At 35.4% G+C, this 21,690-nt stretch overlaps 1 protein-coding gene across 7 annotated transcripts in view; it reads left to right on the top strand.

The window, feature by feature from the left end:
- Positions 1–21,690, top strand: part of LOC139689891 (cohesin subunit SA-2-like) — a 58,241-nt gene extending 36,551 nt beyond the window's left edge. For 5 of the 7 annotated variants that reach the window (XM_071587004.1, XM_071587002.1, XM_071587006.1 and 2 more), the window contains exons 19-24: positions 1,225–1,455; positions 2,882–3,090; positions 4,040–4,251; positions 6,499–6,604; positions 9,302–9,617; positions 19,398–21,690. In XM_071587004.1, the coding sequence (XP_071443105.1) occupies positions 1,225–1,455; positions 2,882–3,090; positions 4,040–4,251; positions 6,499–6,604; positions 9,302–9,548 (1,005 nt within the window). In that variant the 3' untranslated portion in view covers positions 9,549–9,617; positions 19,398–21,690. The remainder of the gene's footprint in view (positions 1–1,224; positions 1,456–2,881; positions 3,091–4,039; positions 4,252–6,498; positions 6,605–9,301; positions 9,618–19,397) is intronic. The other 2 variants (XM_071587007.1, XM_071587008.1) reach the window with 2 other exon arrangements.

Raw genomic sequence — 21,690 nt, 5'->3', positions numbered from 1 at the left:
CTGTGCCTATTGGAAATATTGTCTTTAGTTGTACCTGCAAAAGTATATTCCTGGTAAAAAAGAATGATATTTTGTATAATTCATTATCTACATGAGGATCATGTGGTTCTATTGACTAATGCGGTAAACTCTCAATTATCCCTGTCGAGGTATGCATGATAACCCATGGATAATTCAAAATTACAGATAATTGAAATATGTGGAAAACGTGGTCATAGCGTAAACGGATGTGTATGGAGACTTATATTTACCATTCCTTGTGATTAATTCACAGTTTTTTAGGAATGGAAAGTATGATTTTTTACCCTTTTCAGCCATTTTTACAATTTAATGGAATTATAGTTTTATAAGAACACAGAACTGTCATCAAGTGAATAGCAGGACGTATTTTCCTCGTAAAGCTGAAGCAATCATGTAGCCGGGAAAGAACAAACGATCAGTGTAGGATTGCTAATACAGATTAATATTCGTCATATTATGCCGAGTAAAATAATGGAGTATTGATTGTAAATGACTCATTTGTTGCATAGTAAAACTATTTATGTATTTGCTCGCCTTAAAAGGAGAATATGGAATTCTCAGGGTTTATGAATGCAATACAATGGGTAACAATAATGAGGAAGAACGGATAGTATTACATTGTTAAAATAAAAAATTCAATACTGTTGACCTCCTTTGATTCTGTAAAATGAAACGCTTCTAAGAAAGCCCAGGCATTTCAAATTTGTGTTTTTGAAAGAGATTGTCAAAGTTCCAAAGAATTTAATTATCTTTATCATTGTAATTTCCTTTAAATTATGAGGTGGTGGGAAGAGAGAGTAGCTCGGACAATCTGCAAAATAAATAATTTGCACGCAAATAATCCAAAAGAGTTCATTGTAGATCCTTTAATTGCTGTTCCTAAAATAATTTTTCCTTGTGGCTTCTTTATCGTATTCAACAGATTAATTAAATTTAAGTAATTCATCAGGATGAGACTTGGGATATGTAAAGGTCTTCAAAACAAACCCATTAGCTTTAGTCAGTGAGTGAATAAAGCAAATTTCATCTGGTCAATCCCCTTGCTAAACCTAAGGTTATTTATTCTTGACCTTTATTTGGTGTCACTTTGCCATGGTGAAATTTTCTAGTGTAAAAGTAGAAAAAGGGTCCATATTGTCATCATTTGATTGATCAAATATGTCCTCTTGTAATGGCGTTCCCTTTATTCTCTTCATGTTACAGTTCAGTGACAAATACGGAGATATAATTAAAGCCACACTAAGCAAGGCTCGTGACATAAATAAGGTTGACTGTGCACGGACTATGGTTCTTAGTTTGATGGCCCTTTTTACTGAGATGTGTGATAAAAATGTGCGCATGAAGCTGGGGAGTGGAGGGGAGGGGAACGAAGCTGCAGAGAGGAGTGCTCACGTGACCATTGACCGATATTCGGAGGAATTTCTCTCTCTAAGGGTAAGTTCTTAAAGCACCTTAAAAACTTGCACATGACAGAGTTGAGAGAATGATATTCAGGAAATTTAATACTTCTAGTTACAGGTCATTAAATACTGATAATAATTACAGCAGTAGTACAATTAAAGATCTAGTACTAATTTCTTTTCTTTTTTTTAAGTTTCACAAGTAATTTTATTTTTTTCCATTCACAATGTTTTTTTGGTTCACCCTCAAGTTTTAATTATCGTTTGCCTTATTTCAAATTGGGCAGGAATTCTATTGTGTGTAATTAAGAAAATTTTCAGGCTGGTGCAGACCCATTTATATTTCTAAGTTCATTGCTGCAGAAGGTATAATTTGGATTTTGGCCTATGTAGGTTTTATTGATGTGTTTTTAAAATTTAATGTTTTGTGAAAAAATACATTCTTTGTGATCCAAATGGCTGCCACTGCTTTAAATATTTTTTGTCAATTCTTGATTAAATCAATGTACAATATTTACATTTAAAAAATCTTTCAGTAAATATAAAGCTTCAATTTAATATTAGATTGCAATTTCCGCTGAATATGTTTTATTTATATTCCATTATTGCATCAGAAAAAGTTGTTATTTGGTTCTTAAGCATCTACTGCTCAACCTGTATAATAGTGATGAAGGGAACTGATTGTGATATTTCGTGGTAATAATAGCAATAGTGGTAATAATTACAGTAATATTTGATATATTTTTCTCAGCATAAATGATAATATGAGACATATCATGCTGTTTCAATATGAGAAACTATATCATGCATTTAACATTCCTGCAAATTTAGTCCATTATTTTCAAATCAAAGTTTTTTATGAATAAAATGAATACTAAAGGGCGTGGTAGTCCAGGGTTAGAGAATTGGACTACTGACTGGAGGGGCCCGGGTTCGATTCCCGGGCAAGGCACTCTGGGCACCTGCAGCTCCACCCAAGCTATGTGATTTTTTGGGTGCCAGGTCTTCCTGGGAAACCATAACTGGTACAGGGAAAGGAACTGGCCCCCCTACCCTGATGTGTGAATTTCACACACCGTATTGAGTGAACTCTACCATTACCTACCAAACCGACCTTCGGGTTGATTACTGTGTTTATGGTTTTTCTATTTTTTTAAAGAACCATAGTGATTTTTCATTTAACTATTGTGATATGAGCAAAAATATACCATTTGAGCTCAGTTTAAGGAAATGAGTTATGTATTAAGAAAAACAAAGTGAAAGTTCTTAGAAGTGGTGTTGTTATTGAACCACATCCCTAAAGATTTCCTGGCCATGTGTCGTTGTAAACTCTGTATTTATTTCCTTGATCATTAAGTCTACCCTCTTCTTCTCCAGCAATATGCTACTCTCCTCTAATGGGTAACATCAAAAGAAAAACTTTGTTGAATCCATATTAATGCTTTCCTTTTAATTATAAGGAGATGGCCAAGCGCTTTGCGCTGTCATTTGGATTAGACTCCGTGAAGAACCGAGAGGCAGTGACGGCTCTTCACAGGGATGGCATATTGTTTGCTGTGCAGCCCTTGGATGATCCAATGGGATCTGGTGGACCTCCACAAAATCTACCTTTTCTGGAAATTTTGGCCGAATTTACATTTAAACTTCTAAACCAGGACAAAAGAGTAGTGTAAGTACAGCCACCCCTATTATGCATCAGGAATAGGAATTATTATAATTCATTAGTATCTCTGTAGCACACATTTTCAAATTAATGAAAAGTAAACTGAAAGTTATTCGGAATGTAAAGGAGCTATGGTCAATATGCACATAGGTACATATAAATTGTGGGTCGTGGTAGTCCAGTGGGTAGAGCGTTGGACTGCTGACCAGAGGGTCCCGGGTTCGATTCCCGAGCAAGGCACTCAGGGCACCTGCAGCTCCACCCAAGCTAAAGTGATTTTTCGGGTACCTGGTCTTCCTGGGAAACCATAACCGGCACAGGGAAAGGAACTGGCCCCACTACCCTGATGTGTGAATTTCACACGCCGTATAGGGCTTAGTACTGGGTGAACTCTACCATCACCTACTAAACTGACCTTCGGGTTGATTACTGTGTTTATGGTTACTTATAAATTATCATGATCTCTTTTTAGGACGTTCAAGGGTAGCATGTTTTCGTTGTTGATGGTGGTCCTTCAGGTCCCCATACCAAACCATGTGAATAGTTGCAGTGAGCATGTTTTGGTTACTTCTTTTGTCTACAGGCCAAATAAAATTTGTAGGTGTGTGCAAGGTTTGTCTAAAAAGTATTGGTAACAATTTTTTTCTGATTGTAGCTATATCTGCCATAAATCTATTTTTCTGAAAAATTTCCCCATATTATTTCTACAAACCTCGTATTGTGGTAATGGAATTTGGAATTAGAAAGAGAGAAAACCACATGAAGGTATCAGAATTGTAGGAAACCCCCTTCATGAGTGGAGAAAGGACAAGAATCTACCGAAAGTGTAATCCTTCAATCAGAAATATATTGTGTAATTTTTTAATCGATCTTTTAAAACAGGACTTTGATAGCTTTGTAGTTTATGGTTTGATAGAGTGCCCCTAACTTCTCTTTAATCCTATGTGGTGTGCAGGTTAAGCTATCTTGATCAAAGGATAGCCACCGGAATGGCATCTGGCTCTGGAGAAGACTGGAAACCTCTGCTCCTGTACAGAAACAGCCTGGTGCATGGGGAGTCCACCTCGGCCACTCCGATCCTTCCCGTGACATCGCCAAGCGCCACAGCTAACTCGGCACCAGAGCCTGAGCAGACTACGAAAATTCAACTGAAATCAAATCCAAAAAGTATAAGGAATCTAATTAATAAATTGGCTTAACTCTCTTTGAATGTAAATTAGAATCCTTAAAGAACAAATATGGCATCTAACATGAATCTCAGTGAAATGTATTATTCCTCAAGGTACTGTTTATTGCCCTATAGTTTACATGTCACTTAAGTTAGTAATATATAAATGATTCTGAGAGTGCAGCGGTTGTTTATTTTTGAGAGTGATTTAGCATCTGTGTTAAAATAGAAACCACCCGACAGCATCCAAATTTTATGGAGATACTTCCCATCATCTTAGGTGGGCTAATGGTATTTTCTGGGGGCGTGTGCCTTTGGTGGCTTGTTTGTGTTTTGTGGGACTTGAAGTCGTTTCACTCAAACTGTTGACCAACATGGATTGCTGATTAATATTTGTCTGTAGAGGGCAGCAGCTGAGTAATATGCAGAATGCCAGCTGATTCAGTGGAAAGTAACGATTTGAGATAGCAAATGTTCTGAATGCCTACTAACGTGGGCCAGGGAAGCACATTGGGATCAGCTGCCAAAGTTCGATTCTTCAATCTGAAGTGAATATTGTAGTGTACATACTTAGTGGTGTAAAGTTGACTGCCAATACCTCACAGTATTATACATGTGGAGAAAATGGTACCGTGGAAACTTGTGGGGTGAGCATAATTCGTTCCGCAATCTTTCTCGTTAAGTGAAGCACTCATTTAGTGAAACAACTTTTTGCATATAAATTAATGTAAAATACGATAATACGTTCGATGCTGAAAAAAATGTATGCACAAGGTTTATTCAAAGAAAATTATGCATACGTGGTTTGGGAACGTGGATCATGTTCACATTTCCTTCTGTGGTGGATTGAAGCAACCGGGAATGCAAACTCAATTTGTAAAAGCTAAAGGAATTGAAATAAATTTTTAATTATTTTTTATATGTACCAAATTCCATTTTAATGGAAAGCTGCCTAGAAACCTTTGTTTTCACTAATGCTTCCAAATTTGGTTAATATGCGACCCAGAATGATTGCTCAATGAATTAATGGCTTGCATCGTCCCTCCCTTATTGGTGCTATGCCTTGTGCACATGATATGATGCTCAAGTGTCCCCTGACCTCCACATCTCACTTAGCCTGCTGTTTCGGACTTCTTGAAGGCTCGTGGAGTTTCTGAATGGTAAACAAGTAGGGGTTTCATTTTCAAATGGCCGCTAGCATTTGTGCAAAATAGCAGCATCAGACGGCCTTTCATTGCCTTGCAGTCGAGCAATGCATTCTCTGCTACTGTTATGTGCACAGATATGGATAGGTTTCCTGCGGCGTCTTCTTCCCGAAGAGAACCGTCTCGTCACTACTAAAAACATGTTGTGGCAGGCAACCCCGAGACAGAATCTATAAGCTTTCTGAAGTCGCCAATGAAGTTCCCTGCTGCCTTTGCCTCTGCGCTTGCTGCGTCACGATGCTGTAGGCGATGGTTCTCGTTGACCCCTTGAAGCATGCATGGCTCCCCTTAAGTACTTGTCTGGCCGTTGATGATCCTGATCTCTTTTCAATGAGTTTGGTGAAAATCACTTTCCCCTTCTGACAAATGATGGTCTGGTTAATAAAGTTGCATTGCAATTGCTTTTCATTTATGCGTATGAGAAGCAACCTTCCAGCATCATTGTGGATATGTAACCGTGGCGTAGATACTCTTGTCACTCTATTTGAAGCATCTGCCTCCTTGGTCTTGCCCGCGTTCATGAATGAAAGGCCATTGGTCAATGTCGACCAATTGTTGATGGGTGTACTAGATCAGCCACGCTCACGCCTCGTTCCCAATTCTCAATGACTACTTTCCATTTCTACTGTTATTTTTATTCTCTTATGGCTTCCCTCTTACATATTTTCTTTGGGGTCATTTCAAAAACTACACACAAAATATTATTGAACTTTGCTCGAAAAATCCCTAGTAATATGTTTGAACGCAAGTTTGGAAAAATGTGTGATCACAGGCAATGCAAAGATGCTTGCGGAACAAGTGTAAGAGACTAACGGCAGTGGCAGGCACCCATTGAAAGTCCCCTCTCCTTGTCACTCATTATGCAGAAAGTTGCTCGCTAAGCGAGTCGCTTGTGGGAGCAATATTTTTGCTCGTTATGCGAATTGCTCGCTGTGCGAGGTGCTCCATAAGCGAGGCCCCATTGTACTTTCCCATCATGTTTAATTTTGTGCTAAATCTCAGGAGGAGCTGAGCTCATAGAATCAATTGTCACTTTTAAAGCTCAAGAAGAAGAGGAGGAAGAGGAAGATGATGTCCAGTCCATGATGCCCACTAAACTGCAGATGGAAGAGGTCGTGGTTGAGCCGAGTACTGAATTCTTCACTGGGTGAGTATGTTAGACTTTTCAAAGGAGGGATTCCCTGAAAATATTTATGTGATGCTTACTAATTGAACCTTAGTCTTAGATCCATTCATAATATTATGTAATGATCTAAACGTTTCTGCCTACAACTTTGTTGAAATTGTAATTATTGAATTCCACTTCTTTATTTCTTTTAAATAAGATTATGCACAGCAAGGCAGAAAGAATGAGTCAGTTTGTGGCAAAAGTAGCCTCACTTGAAATTTTTATGCCATAAAAACCACATGCTGCCATTTAAGGATAAGTTTTAACGTATTTGTAAGCAGCATGGAGTTCAATCTGCATCATTTGCGGCGTGTCACACATGTAATGTCCTCCCCATGGGTAGGGGAAGTGAAGAAATCTTTCTGGTTGTGCCGCTGAGTTTCACAAAAGTCTATCTCGGCTGTTGTGAATGTGGCACTCCTGTGTGTGGCGAAAGGCTCTTGCCATGATGCAATCAAATATAGACCATTTGAAAGTGATTTGAACTGAGACTTTTAAAAATTGTCGGTCAGCAATGATCAATGCTGAACTTTTTTCACTGATAAAATGTGATAAACACTGCTGGTGTTATAAAAAAATTAGGTATCAGAATGTCCACTGACCATTCTCTGTTCTGAGAACTCCGTACATAGCTGCAATTTCACTAATTTGAAGTTGGCATATTTCATGGAAAATTACTTTTGTTCATAATTTTAGCATTGTTGCTCATGTGATTTGTTATGGCAATCACGGAATTAGCTTCAATTAATAATTACATTAGGAATGAGCCATCTATTTCAAAGAAGTGTCACATCTAAAAAAATGCAGCATTTAGATGAATGTATGATTTCAGTTTAATGTAGCAGTTGTTTAATTATAATTTCAAATGCACAGCTGGAATATTGATTGATGTATTGTAATTATGTTCAGCCAAATCCATGGAAACTTGCTGGCTGAGCATATTTTGAGACAGAGTGCAAGTAAGTGATGCTGCTGACTCTCGTGGCTCCTTTGTAAGCGGCTTGCTTCACACAGCGGCGCTTTGTCCAGATTATTTGCTGTGTAATGTTGAGAACAAACTTTCATTCTTTGTGTATTGCACTCACATTAGGGAAAAATGACTATTATTGAAAAGGTTTGTTTGTTCCATTCTTATGACAAAACTAATGCACTGGTTGAGTTGAAATGAGTTGCTACAGGCACAGAAGGGCAATTTCTAAAACCCTTCGTCATACTACAATTATAATTCATTGGTCAGATTCAAAACCAGAAACAGTTTAATTTTTCAATGGTGTAGTATGGGAAAAATGAAAATTTTCCCTGTAGAACAATGCTCATCCACTCTTTAAGCTATGAAGTAATATAGATTAAAGTATAGGGCTTGGATGATAATGCAGTTAATACAAGATTAAATTAAATCTCATCATCTTGACCTTTCAATATTAAATAATATTCAAGGAGCTGTCTAATGTTTTACGATATTTTTTTCACTCATTGGAGACACTTGTGTAAAGAATCAATTATCAGTGTTGTTTGTCGTGATGGGTGGCACACTTCAAAAGCTTCATCTGTGCTGAAGTACATGATAGCTGCTGACGCAACTATCATGGCAAATTATATGGCAAACAGTGATTTTTTATTAGGAGAAACATGGGGACAAATATCCTAAAGGCTAACTTTTAAATGAGATTCCACTATTATAAAATGTATGAGAATATTTCAGCATGAAGAAGGAATGTAAGTGAGATAGCATGACCTCCAATGCCTGCAGCAGATTTGAAACACTTTGCTAGCACACAGGTGTAAAAGTATGCCAAATAAGAATCATCGCTGGAATTAGCAGAATGTAGTTTTTTCTCCTCCCAGTGTAGGTTACTGCCAAATTAGCTAAAAGAATACCTGCACCAAAGTTCTACCCTTGTTTTGACTTTTAAATTGTATGCTTTCTTAAAACTATAAAGTCAAACGAGTTTTGCATTTATTTGAGGATAAATTTAATTCAAAATTTTGCTCTAAAGATGTGGAAGGAATTAGTATTCACTCTGGTGATTTTAGCTTTAGTAAAGCAAATGAATGCATCAGTAATAATTGAATTATTTGGAGAGATACAATTGAACTAAATACTAAAAATATGTGTAAATTTAAAAAAAAATTGAGTGAAATGTTTTCATAGAACTTTGATTTTTAATAAACTTATGCCAGAAAACTTTTGTAAATATTTCTTGAATGTGATTTCCAAGTTTGAAGTTCAGAGATTGAAATTATTATGGCTCAAAATTAATGTGGTTTAAATAATATATGCATCCGCCAAGGAAAATTCCACGTAGGAAAATTTCACCTAGGAAATTCTACCCAGGAAATTACACCTGGGAAAATGCCACTAAGGGCAGTGTGGAAATCAGAGTGAATGTAAATAGGGCAGATTTCTTTTGTGTTGAAAAGCATATCCATATTGTTTCATCAGATGTCTCCCGGTGCTTTTATTTTTTCACCCATATCACATTACACTTAACATTGTGAGCTTTTGAAAACAAAAAAATGAATATCATCATGCATTGAAGTTCTTTAAGTTTGCTGAGTTCTCATATTTACGTTAGCACTAATCTATGTTAAAAATTTGAGTTTTTATTATTTTCTTCTCATTCTGCTTTTTATATGTTTTTTTTTCTAATTCATAGACACTTTCATTAATTCCAGCCCTACTGTGCAATTAAGTTTACCTTTCAACCAAACCGACTGCATTGAAGAAACATTGCCTAGCTCATCCATGAAATCCCGAGCTGGTCGATTAAATGTAGTCTCATATTTAAATAGACCAACTGTTGGGTACACCAGGTCGTGGATTCCTGCCGTCAGTATCCTTCCCGGGTACAATGAAGCCGGCTCATCTCATGCAGGGGTTCGGCAGAAGAGGGAGAAGTCGTCTGCTTCTGGCTCTGGGTGATGATGCCTAAGAAATGCCCATGCAATTCTCACTTATCTGCATGATCATCGCAGTTCCTCATCTGTTTCTGTAAGCATTAATTGTGCTCAAAACACACATTAGTTAATGAAATGAGTGTAGTTGTTATTATTCTTCTTTGAAGGCAATTGCCTTAATGGACTCAATGGAATCGATATGGTCGCAATGCCACCTAGGCCAACGGACAAAGGCAAAAATTGCCTCTCCCCTTAACCCTCTTAAATTAAACTTATTGAAAAGAATTGACTATAAATTGGCTATCAAGATGTGTGCAAGGTGCGAAATTAATAAGTTACAGCTTTGGAAGAAATCCTATTTCGATATATTTTTATCAATATGTTGATCAGTCAGAGGAAGATGATTCCGCAACATTATATTTTAAGGAGATTGGAAAGGAAAAGATTTAAAGATGTGGATCACTATTTATGCTTTCAAGTATAAGACCAGGAGTTTTTTGCTTATTGGGGCTGATGAAACTTTATCATAATGCCTGTAGTTGCACAGAATGAGGTAACGTTCTGGCCAAAAAATATCTACAAATGGTTAATAATAATAGCCAATGAGTAAATTTCATAATTCATGTTAACGTAATGGTTTCAAAAGTCTACATTTATTTCAAATCTTTTCGAAGCATTTGTATTTATTTTATTGTCAATTAATATTTGCATACATCATTATTGATTAAGTTTCATTAGATATGCATGATTATCTTTTGCTCATTTTCCATTCTCCCAACTGACATGCTCCCAATGAAATCCAGCCTAAATGCTGCAAGACTGTGATGTCGGGGACATCATTTTGTGTTCACAATCATTATTTCAAATTTAATTTTTCACATAAAACCAGAGGTAAGAAGTCAATCCTGAAGATCCCAGGTAAATTAACAGATCAGAACTATTATGTGTAAACATTCACAGAAGAATTTGAGTGGAAGAAGTTTTGGAATGCATGTTTGTGCTGAGGTTTTAGAGTTGATAAGTTTGCTCATTTCTCAGATTTTCTCTGTATTCATTGGGTTGGATAGAGAACAGTTTCAGCAGCATTCCAGTTGATGTCTTCAGGTTGAAGGTAGAGTGCTGCAGTTTTTGCTGTCTTTATGAGGACATCCTCTCTCTCATCATTACTTCCCTATAATTTGATGGTTGGCTGACAATGTTTTTCCAAGTACTTGAGATCCATCTTCTTGGAAACCAAATAGCCGAGACCGTAAACTTGATTGAAACTAGGTTTGTTTAAGGGAGGGGGAGGTGGAAACCAGGTGACAAGTAAGGGGAAATATAGGAAACACAGACTGGGTCACTTGGGCGTGTTTGGGAACCAGTGACCCCACATGTACCTCAATCATGCGCAAACAATGCCAAAAAAGTAAATATGGAAAGAAACTTAGAACCAGCCTAGCACTAGGGTGTGTCAAGGCATAACAGTCACTCTTGTGAATCGTATTCACACCCACACTCAGGGTTTGCAAGGATATCTCCTATTCCAGGGATCCATTGTGCTCACTCTGGAATGAAAAAGTACTCGAAAGAAAAATCAAGGAAGAAAAAAGACCCAAGTTCATGTTTGCAGGCACTCAGGGATGTGAGACCTTTGTCAATCGCACTCACTCACTTGTTTAGGGTTAACAAGTAGTCCCCTCCTATGCCAGTGACCTGAGGTAGCCCGTGTCAATATAACCAGTGCCCCCAATCAAATTACAAAAAAGATAGTTGGTTGCAAAAAAAATTGCTCTGTGAAGCTTCTACATCAAAACATTCAATACATAGCAAATAAAAAGCTGGAAATTGAGATCCTAATGAAGGAAGAGCGGCCAGATTTTATTTTTATAACGGAGCATGGCCTAAAAGATAATGAAATGAAAAGTCTAAAGCTGAGAGATTATTTTCTTGCGGATCATTTCTGTAGGGAAAAAAACAAAAGGTGGTGGTGTTGCATTTTTCGCCAAAACTTGTTTTGAATCAGTAACCAGAGCCTATAAAAACTTAAAAAATAGAATCGGCAAAGAAAAGGGATTTGAAATACCCTTGTGCAAATGGCCCTAGACAAATGAAACTTATTTTTTTATTGGTCTGTACAGATTTGCAAGTGCACCAGTTGATGATTTCCTCAAAAAAAATTGATAAAATACTTGAGAAAGTCGTCAAGAAAAATAATAAAATTATCATTGCTTGGGACCTGAATTTAGATGTCTCAAAAGATAACAGCTCTACTCAGAAGGTAAAAGAAATACTTCTCTGCTATAGTGTCCAGCTAACTATTAATACCCCAACCAGAGAGTCATCTCACTCAAAAACTTTTATTGGCAACATAGCTGTGAATCTAGCTGAGCATAACTTCAAATCTCTAGTTTTAGAAGCTACTTTCTCAGACCATCATGCTCAAATTATGGAATTTAATGCACACGCTTTAACAGGTAGAAGTGAGAGAAACGCAGATACAGTATACACCCGTATATACTCACAGGAAAATATGAATTTATTTAAATGGGAATTGAAGTGTGTTGACTGGGCAGCAGTACTAAATTCAAATCTTGTCACAAACAAGTTCAAAGGATTTCAATCAATTATTAAGTACCACTGGGATATTTGTTTCCCATTGAAAGAGCTAGCAATAAAAAATAAAACTGCAAATAAAGGACATAACTGGATGACAAATGAGGTTCTGACAGCTAGAAATAGGCTTAACTACTAAACTGAGGCTAGTAAAGTGGGTGGTAGTCTGATACCCTTAAGAAATAAACTGAAGTCCGAGTATAGGATGCTGCTTAGGAAAGCAAAAAAATCACCATGCCAAACAAATTATTTCGAATTCTACCAATCAAACAAAAGCGTTGTGGTCTGTAGTAAATTAATAAAAATTCCAGTAAAATATCAGAGCCCGGAAAAAAAAATGCTTCTCAACAACAATTGATGGAAAAGAAATCAGCAATCCTCAAAATATGGCAAATGAATTCAATAATTTCTTTGTAGATATCATTGGCGAAACAACAGCACAGAAAAACGTTCTAAATGATAGCATAGGAAAAGTAATGTACATTAGTGAATTAATTTACTTAAATCCCACCACAGAAAATGAAGTCAGAAATGTAATCAAGAAACTAAAAAACAAAAAATCCTGTTGGCAAGATGGCATATCAACTTATCTAATAAAACTTTGTCGAGAATCCTTCACTTTATCTATTATCAATATAGCCAATGAATCGTTTCTAACTGGGCAATATCCTGGAGAATTATATAGATTCAAAGTTATTCCACTGCATAAAAAGGGAGCCAAAGACCAACTGAATAATTACAGGCCAATCTCACTAATTTCATGCATTTCAAAAATACTTGAAAAATTGATGGAATAAACACTATTAGAGTTCCTCATAAAAAAATTAAGTTCTTTCTCAGTCACAGCATGGTTTCACAAAAAATAGAAGTGTAGAAACTGCATGCAGTGATTATGTAGCTAAAATTGCCCAAGCTTTAATTGATAAAAAGTATGTTATCGGAGTATATATGGATCTGTTAAAAGCATTTGATTCTGTAAAATCTAGCATTCTTTTAACTAATCTAGAACATTATGGTATCAGGAGAGTAGCTCATCTCTGGCTTACATATTTTTGGAACATAGGAAACAGTATGTAGAAATTGTCGGAAAAAATTGTGCTACCTACAATCAACAATGAAAACTATTAAATATGGTGTTCCACAAGGTTCCGTATTAGGGACTTTACTTTTCCTGGTGTATATGAATGACATTGAAAAAGCCATAATCTCTCCAGAGAATAATAACATGGTAGCTCTATGCAGATGATATAAGTCTAATAGCAGGTCATACAAAATCATCTCAATTAGAAATAGATATGTATGCTATGGTGAATTCAGTCGCTCAATGGCTGCATGACAATAATTTACAACTAAATGCAAGAAAAACAGTTAACTTGGTATTTACTAATAGAGACCTTCAGTCAAATATTTCCGTAGAAATAGGGAACCAATTGATTTCTGAGTTAGAACATACCTCCTTATTGGGTTTAGAAATAGACAAGTTAAGCTGGAGGTTTCAAATAGGAGAAATGTAGTAAAAAATTATGTTCAGCCCTATTCCTTTTAAAAAATCTTGCCAACTATTGTAATACAGAAATATTAATCCCAGTATACCATGGAATATTTGAGTCCATAGCTCGATATGGCATCGTCTGCTGGCAGAGCTCAGCACATGGAAACATCAATAGAATACTCACACTTCGAAAACGGGCATTAAGGGTTATATTTAAATTAAATGCAAGAAAATGCTGCAGGGAGTACTTCAAATGTCACAAAATCATGACCACTCCCTATATCTATATGTATAATGTGATTTTGTATGCCTGCACCAAAACCCCTTCACTGGTCAGAAATAGGGATGCTCTCAAATACGACACCAGGGGTAAGGATAATTTTCATAATGGCCATTGCCGAATAGCAGTGCTACCAAGAAACCACCGAAGTTTCAGGAAGACTGCTGTTTAATCGACTTCCCAAAGAGTTAAAACAAATACTCCCCTAAAAAAATAAATTCAAAAAAATGTTGAAAAATTGTTTTTTAAATAATGTTTTTTATAGCATCCAAGAGTACATAGAAGGGAATTCTGTTTTTAAAATCTTAAATACTCATATATTTCATGTACATTATTATTCGAATGAATTTGTATATATGTTTATTATGCACCTATAAATGTGATTGAATCTTAACCAAGCCCATACAATTATGTGACCCGTCAATCACACAGATTAATACAAAATTATAAAACTGATATATGCATGCTTTTGCTCATTTACTCAATAACTTGGGTTGTTTAGAAAGAGGGACCGTTGCGAATCACAAGCACTTGCACTTTCAGGGTTGTCAAGGATTTTCACTCTGCCGTGACATAGCACGGTGAAAATGCTATGCGCATGCATTTCTCTGTAGCTCTGTGTTGTTCTTTCATTTGGGCACGCATTGAGAGGAAGGCTTCAGCGATGCAAGGCACTGATGCAAGGCACTGATGCACGGCACTCTGTGGAACTCATACTGGGAAAACCCCAAAAAAGTATGCGGAGCTTGCAAAATTAAAATTCATCATTATAATTCCATTCCACAAATTAATTGAGGGAAACATCGAAAGAGCTTTCAAAATGTAGAAAATATAATTCATGCATCAAATTCAGGATAGAGTGAAACCTTTATTTGGCCTTCCCTAAATTTACATTATAATTCATTTTATATCAATTTTTATTGTTTTGCCTGGACTCCACATAAATCAACTCAGTAAGAACCGTATATTTATATTTCTGACCCCAGAACAGATGTGGAATCTCATCTCCATGGGAAAATGATCAGTTAGGGTGTACTTTAGCATTGTAGGGAAAATTATTGTTTTCATAGAAAAATTTACTTTGGGATTTCAACAGAATCACCTGTTTTAACCATTTTTACTAATTACATCTTTTTGTGTGTATGCATGTGATATGTTTGTATGGCCAATGTTACTTACGATGTATTTAACTGATCAGATTTTTTAGCTGAATTGAACCCTAAGAAGTGATTATGACTGTTTTTTTTCGACATATGACAGTAGCACTTTGCCCTAAGCAAACCTTTAAGTTAATGAGGATATCTGAGAACTATTTTTTATTAAAACTGAAATGAATTTTGTGAACAAGTAGTTCATTTTATTATTTCATCATAAGATTGAACAATTGAGTTTTATCAAGGGTCTGGAAGCATTTGCATGGACAAAGGATTAGGTTACATTTTTCTGCTCACCATTTACTGCATCTCATGTGAAAAATTTATTAAGCATTGTTTGCCTGCAGATTTTAATGTTTTGATGGCCCTTTTGAATGTCGTCAGCATAGAAATCCATTGTTGGCACTAGTCCGGTCCCTTCTACTTAATTGACTGAATGTCAGCCACCTTATGAGAAATGAATATTTTTTTACCTATATAATTATTTATTAATTTAAACTATGAGAGAAGATTTTGAGCCTTTTTCGTTGCAACTTGCTGAAGCATTGAGGAAAAGCATTTTCTAGGCTTGAGTAATGTTGTTTGTTGCCATCAATAATTAAATCCTGTTCCTATCATTATTCATGAAAATGAAAGCATGTAGAAAAAGCCATGTGTTGGCCGTGAGATTTTTGCCATTGTGTAATTTATAAATGACAGCTTTTTTGTTTTCATTGCTTATATTGCTGAGTGAAAGGTATGGTTAATTAATACATTTTATTCAGTTGTTTAAATAATCAACGGTTAAGTGCCTAAATTGTCGACTCCACCATCAAAAAGGGGCAAAGTTTGTTTTTATTTTCCAAGAGTACAATAAACTTTCAATGATCAATGAGTGGATTATCTATTTTGCGGACTATTATATTCTATTCCTAGCACCTCAAAATTTTAATGACATTACAAACTTAAAGATAAATTAAGTCTTTGAAATTATGAAGTACTTTTTTTAAAAATAAAGGCTTGGAATACCTGGGCCTTCTTAAAAGTTTTTAATTTCACAAAATCAAAGGTTGTCAATATTATTAAATGTTTTGATTTGAACAAAAAGCATACGTTTTTGTGGTATATTTTGAGTCAAGGATGATTTATTTAATTTAAATTAATGTTTGATTTTATAAGAGCTTTAAATTTAATTTGGTTACTGTATCATAAGTATCAAAAATAATTTTCTGTGAAGATATATTATTTGTTAATATAGGTATCTAGTTTTTAGAGAAATAAAATTTAATTTAGTATCAAGTATTTATTTACTTTGTCATTAAATCAACTATATTTTGATTGAAAGATTCTAGCGGATAAGCTCTAATTTTATCTAAAAACTTTTTTTAATTACATTAATAGTAGGGTTAAAATCATCCATCCTTATAGTACATTATAGTATATTTTGTTTTATTTTTGATTTTTTTTTAGGATTTACTATCCGTACTTATCCATTATTGTTTCCCTTTTGTTCATTAGCCCAGAGAATTCCATATTCTCCTTTAAGGTGACCAAATACAGAGTTTTATTAGTCAACAAATAAGTCATTAACTATCCACCATCCATTATTTTAAGTGGTATCACATGACAAATATGAATCTGTATCAGCGATCATATCTGAACAGCTGTATCAATTTTCTTCCTTCTCCTTTTTTTCTCGTTACATGATTGCTTTAGTTTTATGAGGAAAATATATTCTGCTATTCACTTGATAATAGTTCTATGTTCTTATTCAACCATCATTCCTTTTGATAGTAAAAAATGGCTGATAAAGGGAAAAAATTATGCTTTCCATTCCTAAAAAATGCAAATTAATCACAAGGAATGATAAGTGAGTCTCCATTTATATCATGATGATATTTTCCACGTATTTCGGTTATCTTATCTAAAACAACATGAAAACTATGAACTTACCTTACTTTAACATGTTATTTCATAGGAGTTATCTCTTGGATTTTCCAAGGAACTATTGAATGAACCAAATACCTCTCGAAAGCCTCCGATCCACGGCTATCCTCTTGCTTCAGCAACCAAGTTTTGGTGCTGTGCGAAACAATGCTCCATACTAAAGTTTTCACTATTTTTATACAAGTTTTATCTTTCCTTAGCCTCTGTTAATAGCAGTTTTCTCCTTTTGTAAGCCTCTTTGCCTAGCGCAATTACTCTCCTGACATCCCTACTACTTTGACTATTTTGGTCCTGAACACTTCCGAGATAGGTTAACTGTTCCACATGCTCTAGTTTATACCCTCCTATTTCAATGTGAAGCTTGTAATTTACAAGCATTGCCGATTGGCTGACTGGCAATCTAAAGCTTGGTCATCAGCAAACCTAACACATTTCACGAATTCCCTGCCCACTTTCATTCCTACCTCCAGTTCTTCCCATGCCTCTTTGATCATTTCCTCCTCATGTATGTTGAACAGCAACGGTGACAATGGACATTGCACCTCTTCCTTGCACTGCCCATTCAGACTCTCAATCTACAATTGAGCAGTGTGAGACTTGTTCAGGTTGTGGATAAGTCTATAAAGCATTAGGGATCTCTCAAATCCTGGTAATCAAGAAAATGCAAAATCCTCTGTCTTTCATTGGGACACTCGATGATTTAGATACTCTCGGAAGATTTTTTATGCTCTCTCTCTACTTTGCACTGTGCTCGGTGGATGTTCTGCGCTGCACATTTCTCAGATAGAGAACTTTTCAATCATTTGAATGTCTGCATGAAGAAGTACTGGTGTTTGTATTTTTTATTTTTTTGTAATCCTGCAATATACAACACATCAAAATTGCACGTGTGAAAATATAGTTTTAAAATATTTTTATTTTATAAACTTTTTTTACATATGCTTTACTTTCCCACTCAAAAATGTTTACTTGGAACTTCCTGGTATAATATGACTTCTGTGAATTCTATTACATTATTCATTTAATTATACAGATATATTTTTTATTGGGAGAGTTTGTGAAGAAATGGGAAGAGTTGGTTGTCTTCCACTTTATTGCGATGAAGAGTGTATGGATTTAATTTATGAATGCTATAGATATAAAATGACATAAGTTTTTAAGTCAGCTTCCTCAAATACCTAATGCACACCAATGCACACTTTTGTGGAATTTATGCCTCTTTAATTAAGACTTAATAGGTACATAGAAGAATATGTAAAGAAGATATAAAGAAATTCAGAATGGTTCATTCACAGAAATATCTGGATTTTACTTGCATTGTTAGCGAAACACCTACAGAGGTAATAAGTTAATCCAATGAAGAGCAGGAAAAGAAAGAAGCCCAATGGAAGGAAGAGCTGGATGACCTCATTGGACGTTTTGAAACATTGCATCCGGGCAACTTCAGTCATTGAGGCAAAATACAAACAGGAGGAGCTACAGAGGGAGAGCCACCGAAGATGAAACCCTTGGAGCGACTTGTGATGGCTCCCTCTCAGAGAATAAATACGTGGACATGAAGAGATATGATCTGATGGAAATATTAATTGCAGAACCATCACACTAGTTTTAACAATTGACGGCCAGTGGTGATGATCATTATTTCATGTTGTCATTGATTTCTTTGCCACATCCACTCATCCTTGGATTTCATAGATATTTGTTGAGGTTCGTTTTATGTCTTTTTGGACAGGACTTTCTCTCCTTTGTTTTTTGGTACTTATATTGTCTTCTTCCTTGTGTAAGTTCTCATGTGCACACATGATGGCTGCCTTGCATCAGCTCTCTTGCACAAGAGGTTATTCTTCTCCTGCTTCTTCTCTGATTGTATGCTTCAGTTTATTCAATCGTCCTTCTTTGCTTTTCTCTTTTCCTGTCATCAATTTCCCATTATTGGCCGTATTGGAACTCTTTATTTCAAGGCAGTCATTCCAATGTTAGTGATAGCTCACCTCTAAACATACCCTAAATTCTAAGATGCAAGACATGTTTTGTCTAATATTTTTGTTGAGCTTTCAATTTTAGTTTCTGTTCATTATTTAGAGTTTCTACTTTTTTAAAGTGCAAAGCAGGATCTAGTCTTGAAGAGATCAAATTTTCGAGTGCTTGAATACAAATTGGTAAACATGGGAAGTGTGTTTGGGAGCAATATTAATAGGAAACACTAATATCAAGGGCTTCATGTTTGACTGTAATTCTGCCCCGTAAGTGGGAGGACAAGTGGGCTCATTAACTCCCCTTTACTGAATATAATTACTGTAGCCGTTAGTTTTAGCTCCCCTCCTTACTTCTTTATTAGTATGTTCGTTCAATAAATAATTGTGTAGTTCTGAACTGAATTGAAGCTGAGTTGAAAATTTGTTATTAATTACATTTTTTGACTTACAGGAACCAGTGGTGCCAGTAATTGAAGATCTGGACTGTTATGTGATTATCCTTCAGTGTGGTTCACTTTCTCTCTTAGAGGAATATCGAGTATTTTGGTACATGAAGTTTGAACTTAAATATGCATTTTTATACATAAAGATAATGAAACTATATTTGTATCATATTCCTTTGAAAGAAGGCAAATGTATTGCTTTACATAGAGTGATGGAATGGCTGTTCCTTAGTCATTCAATATTGTTTACAATAAGTATTTCTTCCTTTTAGAAAAGGATTTGTAGATTGATATACCATTTGGATAATGCCTATGTAAATTACTTGAGATTTAAAATTATAATGGGATGGTAGCATTCCATAGATATGAGAGAAGGATTCCAATTTATGAGAGAAAGCCAGAACTGCTAATCCTTTTCTTTCTGTAAAAAATCTTATAAAAGTGTGGAATATGGAATGTAAATCCATATCCATTTGGTTATGAAGAAAATAGATCACTGTAACTCTCGTGTGATGATCAGAATCATTAGGCATAAATTTGTATGCTTCTGCTTATCATTTCACTAGACTGACAGTCATCATTAAAAGCATTGTTTCCATAGTCATAAATGTATGATGGAGCATTGATGCCATGAGGTAACTATGGTACTTCATGATACCAAATTGTCCAACGAATACTTAACTGGAATGATAATTGGGTCAGTATTCAGCATTTTTATGGTTTTTATATTATTGCCATATTTGCATTGATGATTTAATTAGTCTGATATTTTTAGGCATATGTTCCTTGAAATTTTCCAACGGCTCCACATCACATTGTTTCGAGTGCAATTTACTGGGTGTGGTGCTAAGTCTCATCAAGAATGGACCATTTTCCACCCAATGCCGTGATAAGGATAGGCATCGTACTCATCCCCATAGTCTCTTTCAACATCACATACTCTACTTTAATTCATTTCAAACCATGGAATCACTCATCATCTCTCTTGGAAGTACCAATTGTGGAAGGATATTTTGCACTAAAATGATTTGAGTTAAGGAAAATTTTAATTGACATTGGTACATAATTTGTAGTGATGACAAAAAGACCTAACGAACAGTATCTCCTCAACTCTGAACCATTCTCTTTCAGTGTACCATATTTTGCATATGAAGACAGAATTATTATTGGTTTGATTACAAAAGATGAATAAAATAATTTACGGGATGACTTCCTACTTGAAGAATGAATATCTTACGTTAAACTAAATAAATTGAATGTTAATATTTGGGTAAAAATGTTGAAGAAATATTCAAAATATTAATGTTCACTTTTTATTTGTTTCAATTAATTTATTAAAATTATGCAATTTATTCTGTCAAAGGATGAGGTGTTTTCTTTTGATTTATATTCCAAGGGAGATATCAGTTATTTAATAATATTCAATACAGGTATTTAATAATGATCCAAGTATGGAAAATAACAAAAAAAATAATTTCTGTGAACTTTTTGACTCAATTCTCATTGTCCCAAATTAATCCAAACTCTTTTTCAATGGTAGAACCAAAATTTCTGTGCCATCCACGAACCAATCCATCATTCTAGTAATCGGTGAAAGTATCCATCATTATAAGTGCCATGGAGTTCTGGCAAACGTGCTTGAAGTTGCATGATTCCTGGAACAAGGGTATGCCAGCCCCTCAGAGAGTTAGCACCTCCCGAAATTAGGACGTGCCAGCCTCTCAGAGAGTTAGGTGTTAGTGCCTTCCGAAGCAATACTGAGAATCCTTAATCTTACATACAGTTTTAAGCCCCTGTTTAAGTATTTCATTATCACTGGTATCGAGATTTTTGAACCCATTTATATTGTGAAAACAATGAAATGTAGAACTGGACCATTTCATCTCGTGTATTCAGGTCACCTATTTTTTGTTCTTTCTTCGTCAATCATAAATTTTGTTTCTCTTGCTATGAATGTGATTTCTCAAGTGTTTTAGTTTTAAAGGAAGTAATTTACTTCAACAAACTTATTTGTGATGAGTGAATTTTACAGCACATTTTATGTCATTTTTGTGGTAAATCCTTGGATTTCACTGAGCAATGAATGTGAAGTTTGTTTGCTTTTGGATTTTTGCTGTGTGTGGGTGCTTTCCCCCCCCCCCTTTCTTCCCATTTGAGTTTGACCCCGTCACACCACAACTACCTCCCCTGAGCCTGAAGCTCAGAGAATATCATTCCACCAGATGTTGGCCTGCTTTTGTGTCTACATTTTCTAATACATAGTGTATGTGTACAGGTAACGATGAATTTCATTAAAGAATG

This window comes from Hetaerina americana, unplaced genomic scaffold, assembly GCF_022747635.1.
Source record: "Hetaerina americana unplaced genomic scaffold, ioHetAmer1.1.p SCAF_29, whole genome shotgun sequence".
In the NCBI taxonomy this organism is placed as follows: domain Eukaryota; kingdom Metazoa; phylum Arthropoda; class Insecta; order Odonata; family Calopterygidae; genus Hetaerina; species Hetaerina americana.
Note: the sequence above shows the minus strand (reverse complement) of the source record. Positions and strands in the feature narration are given on the sequence as shown.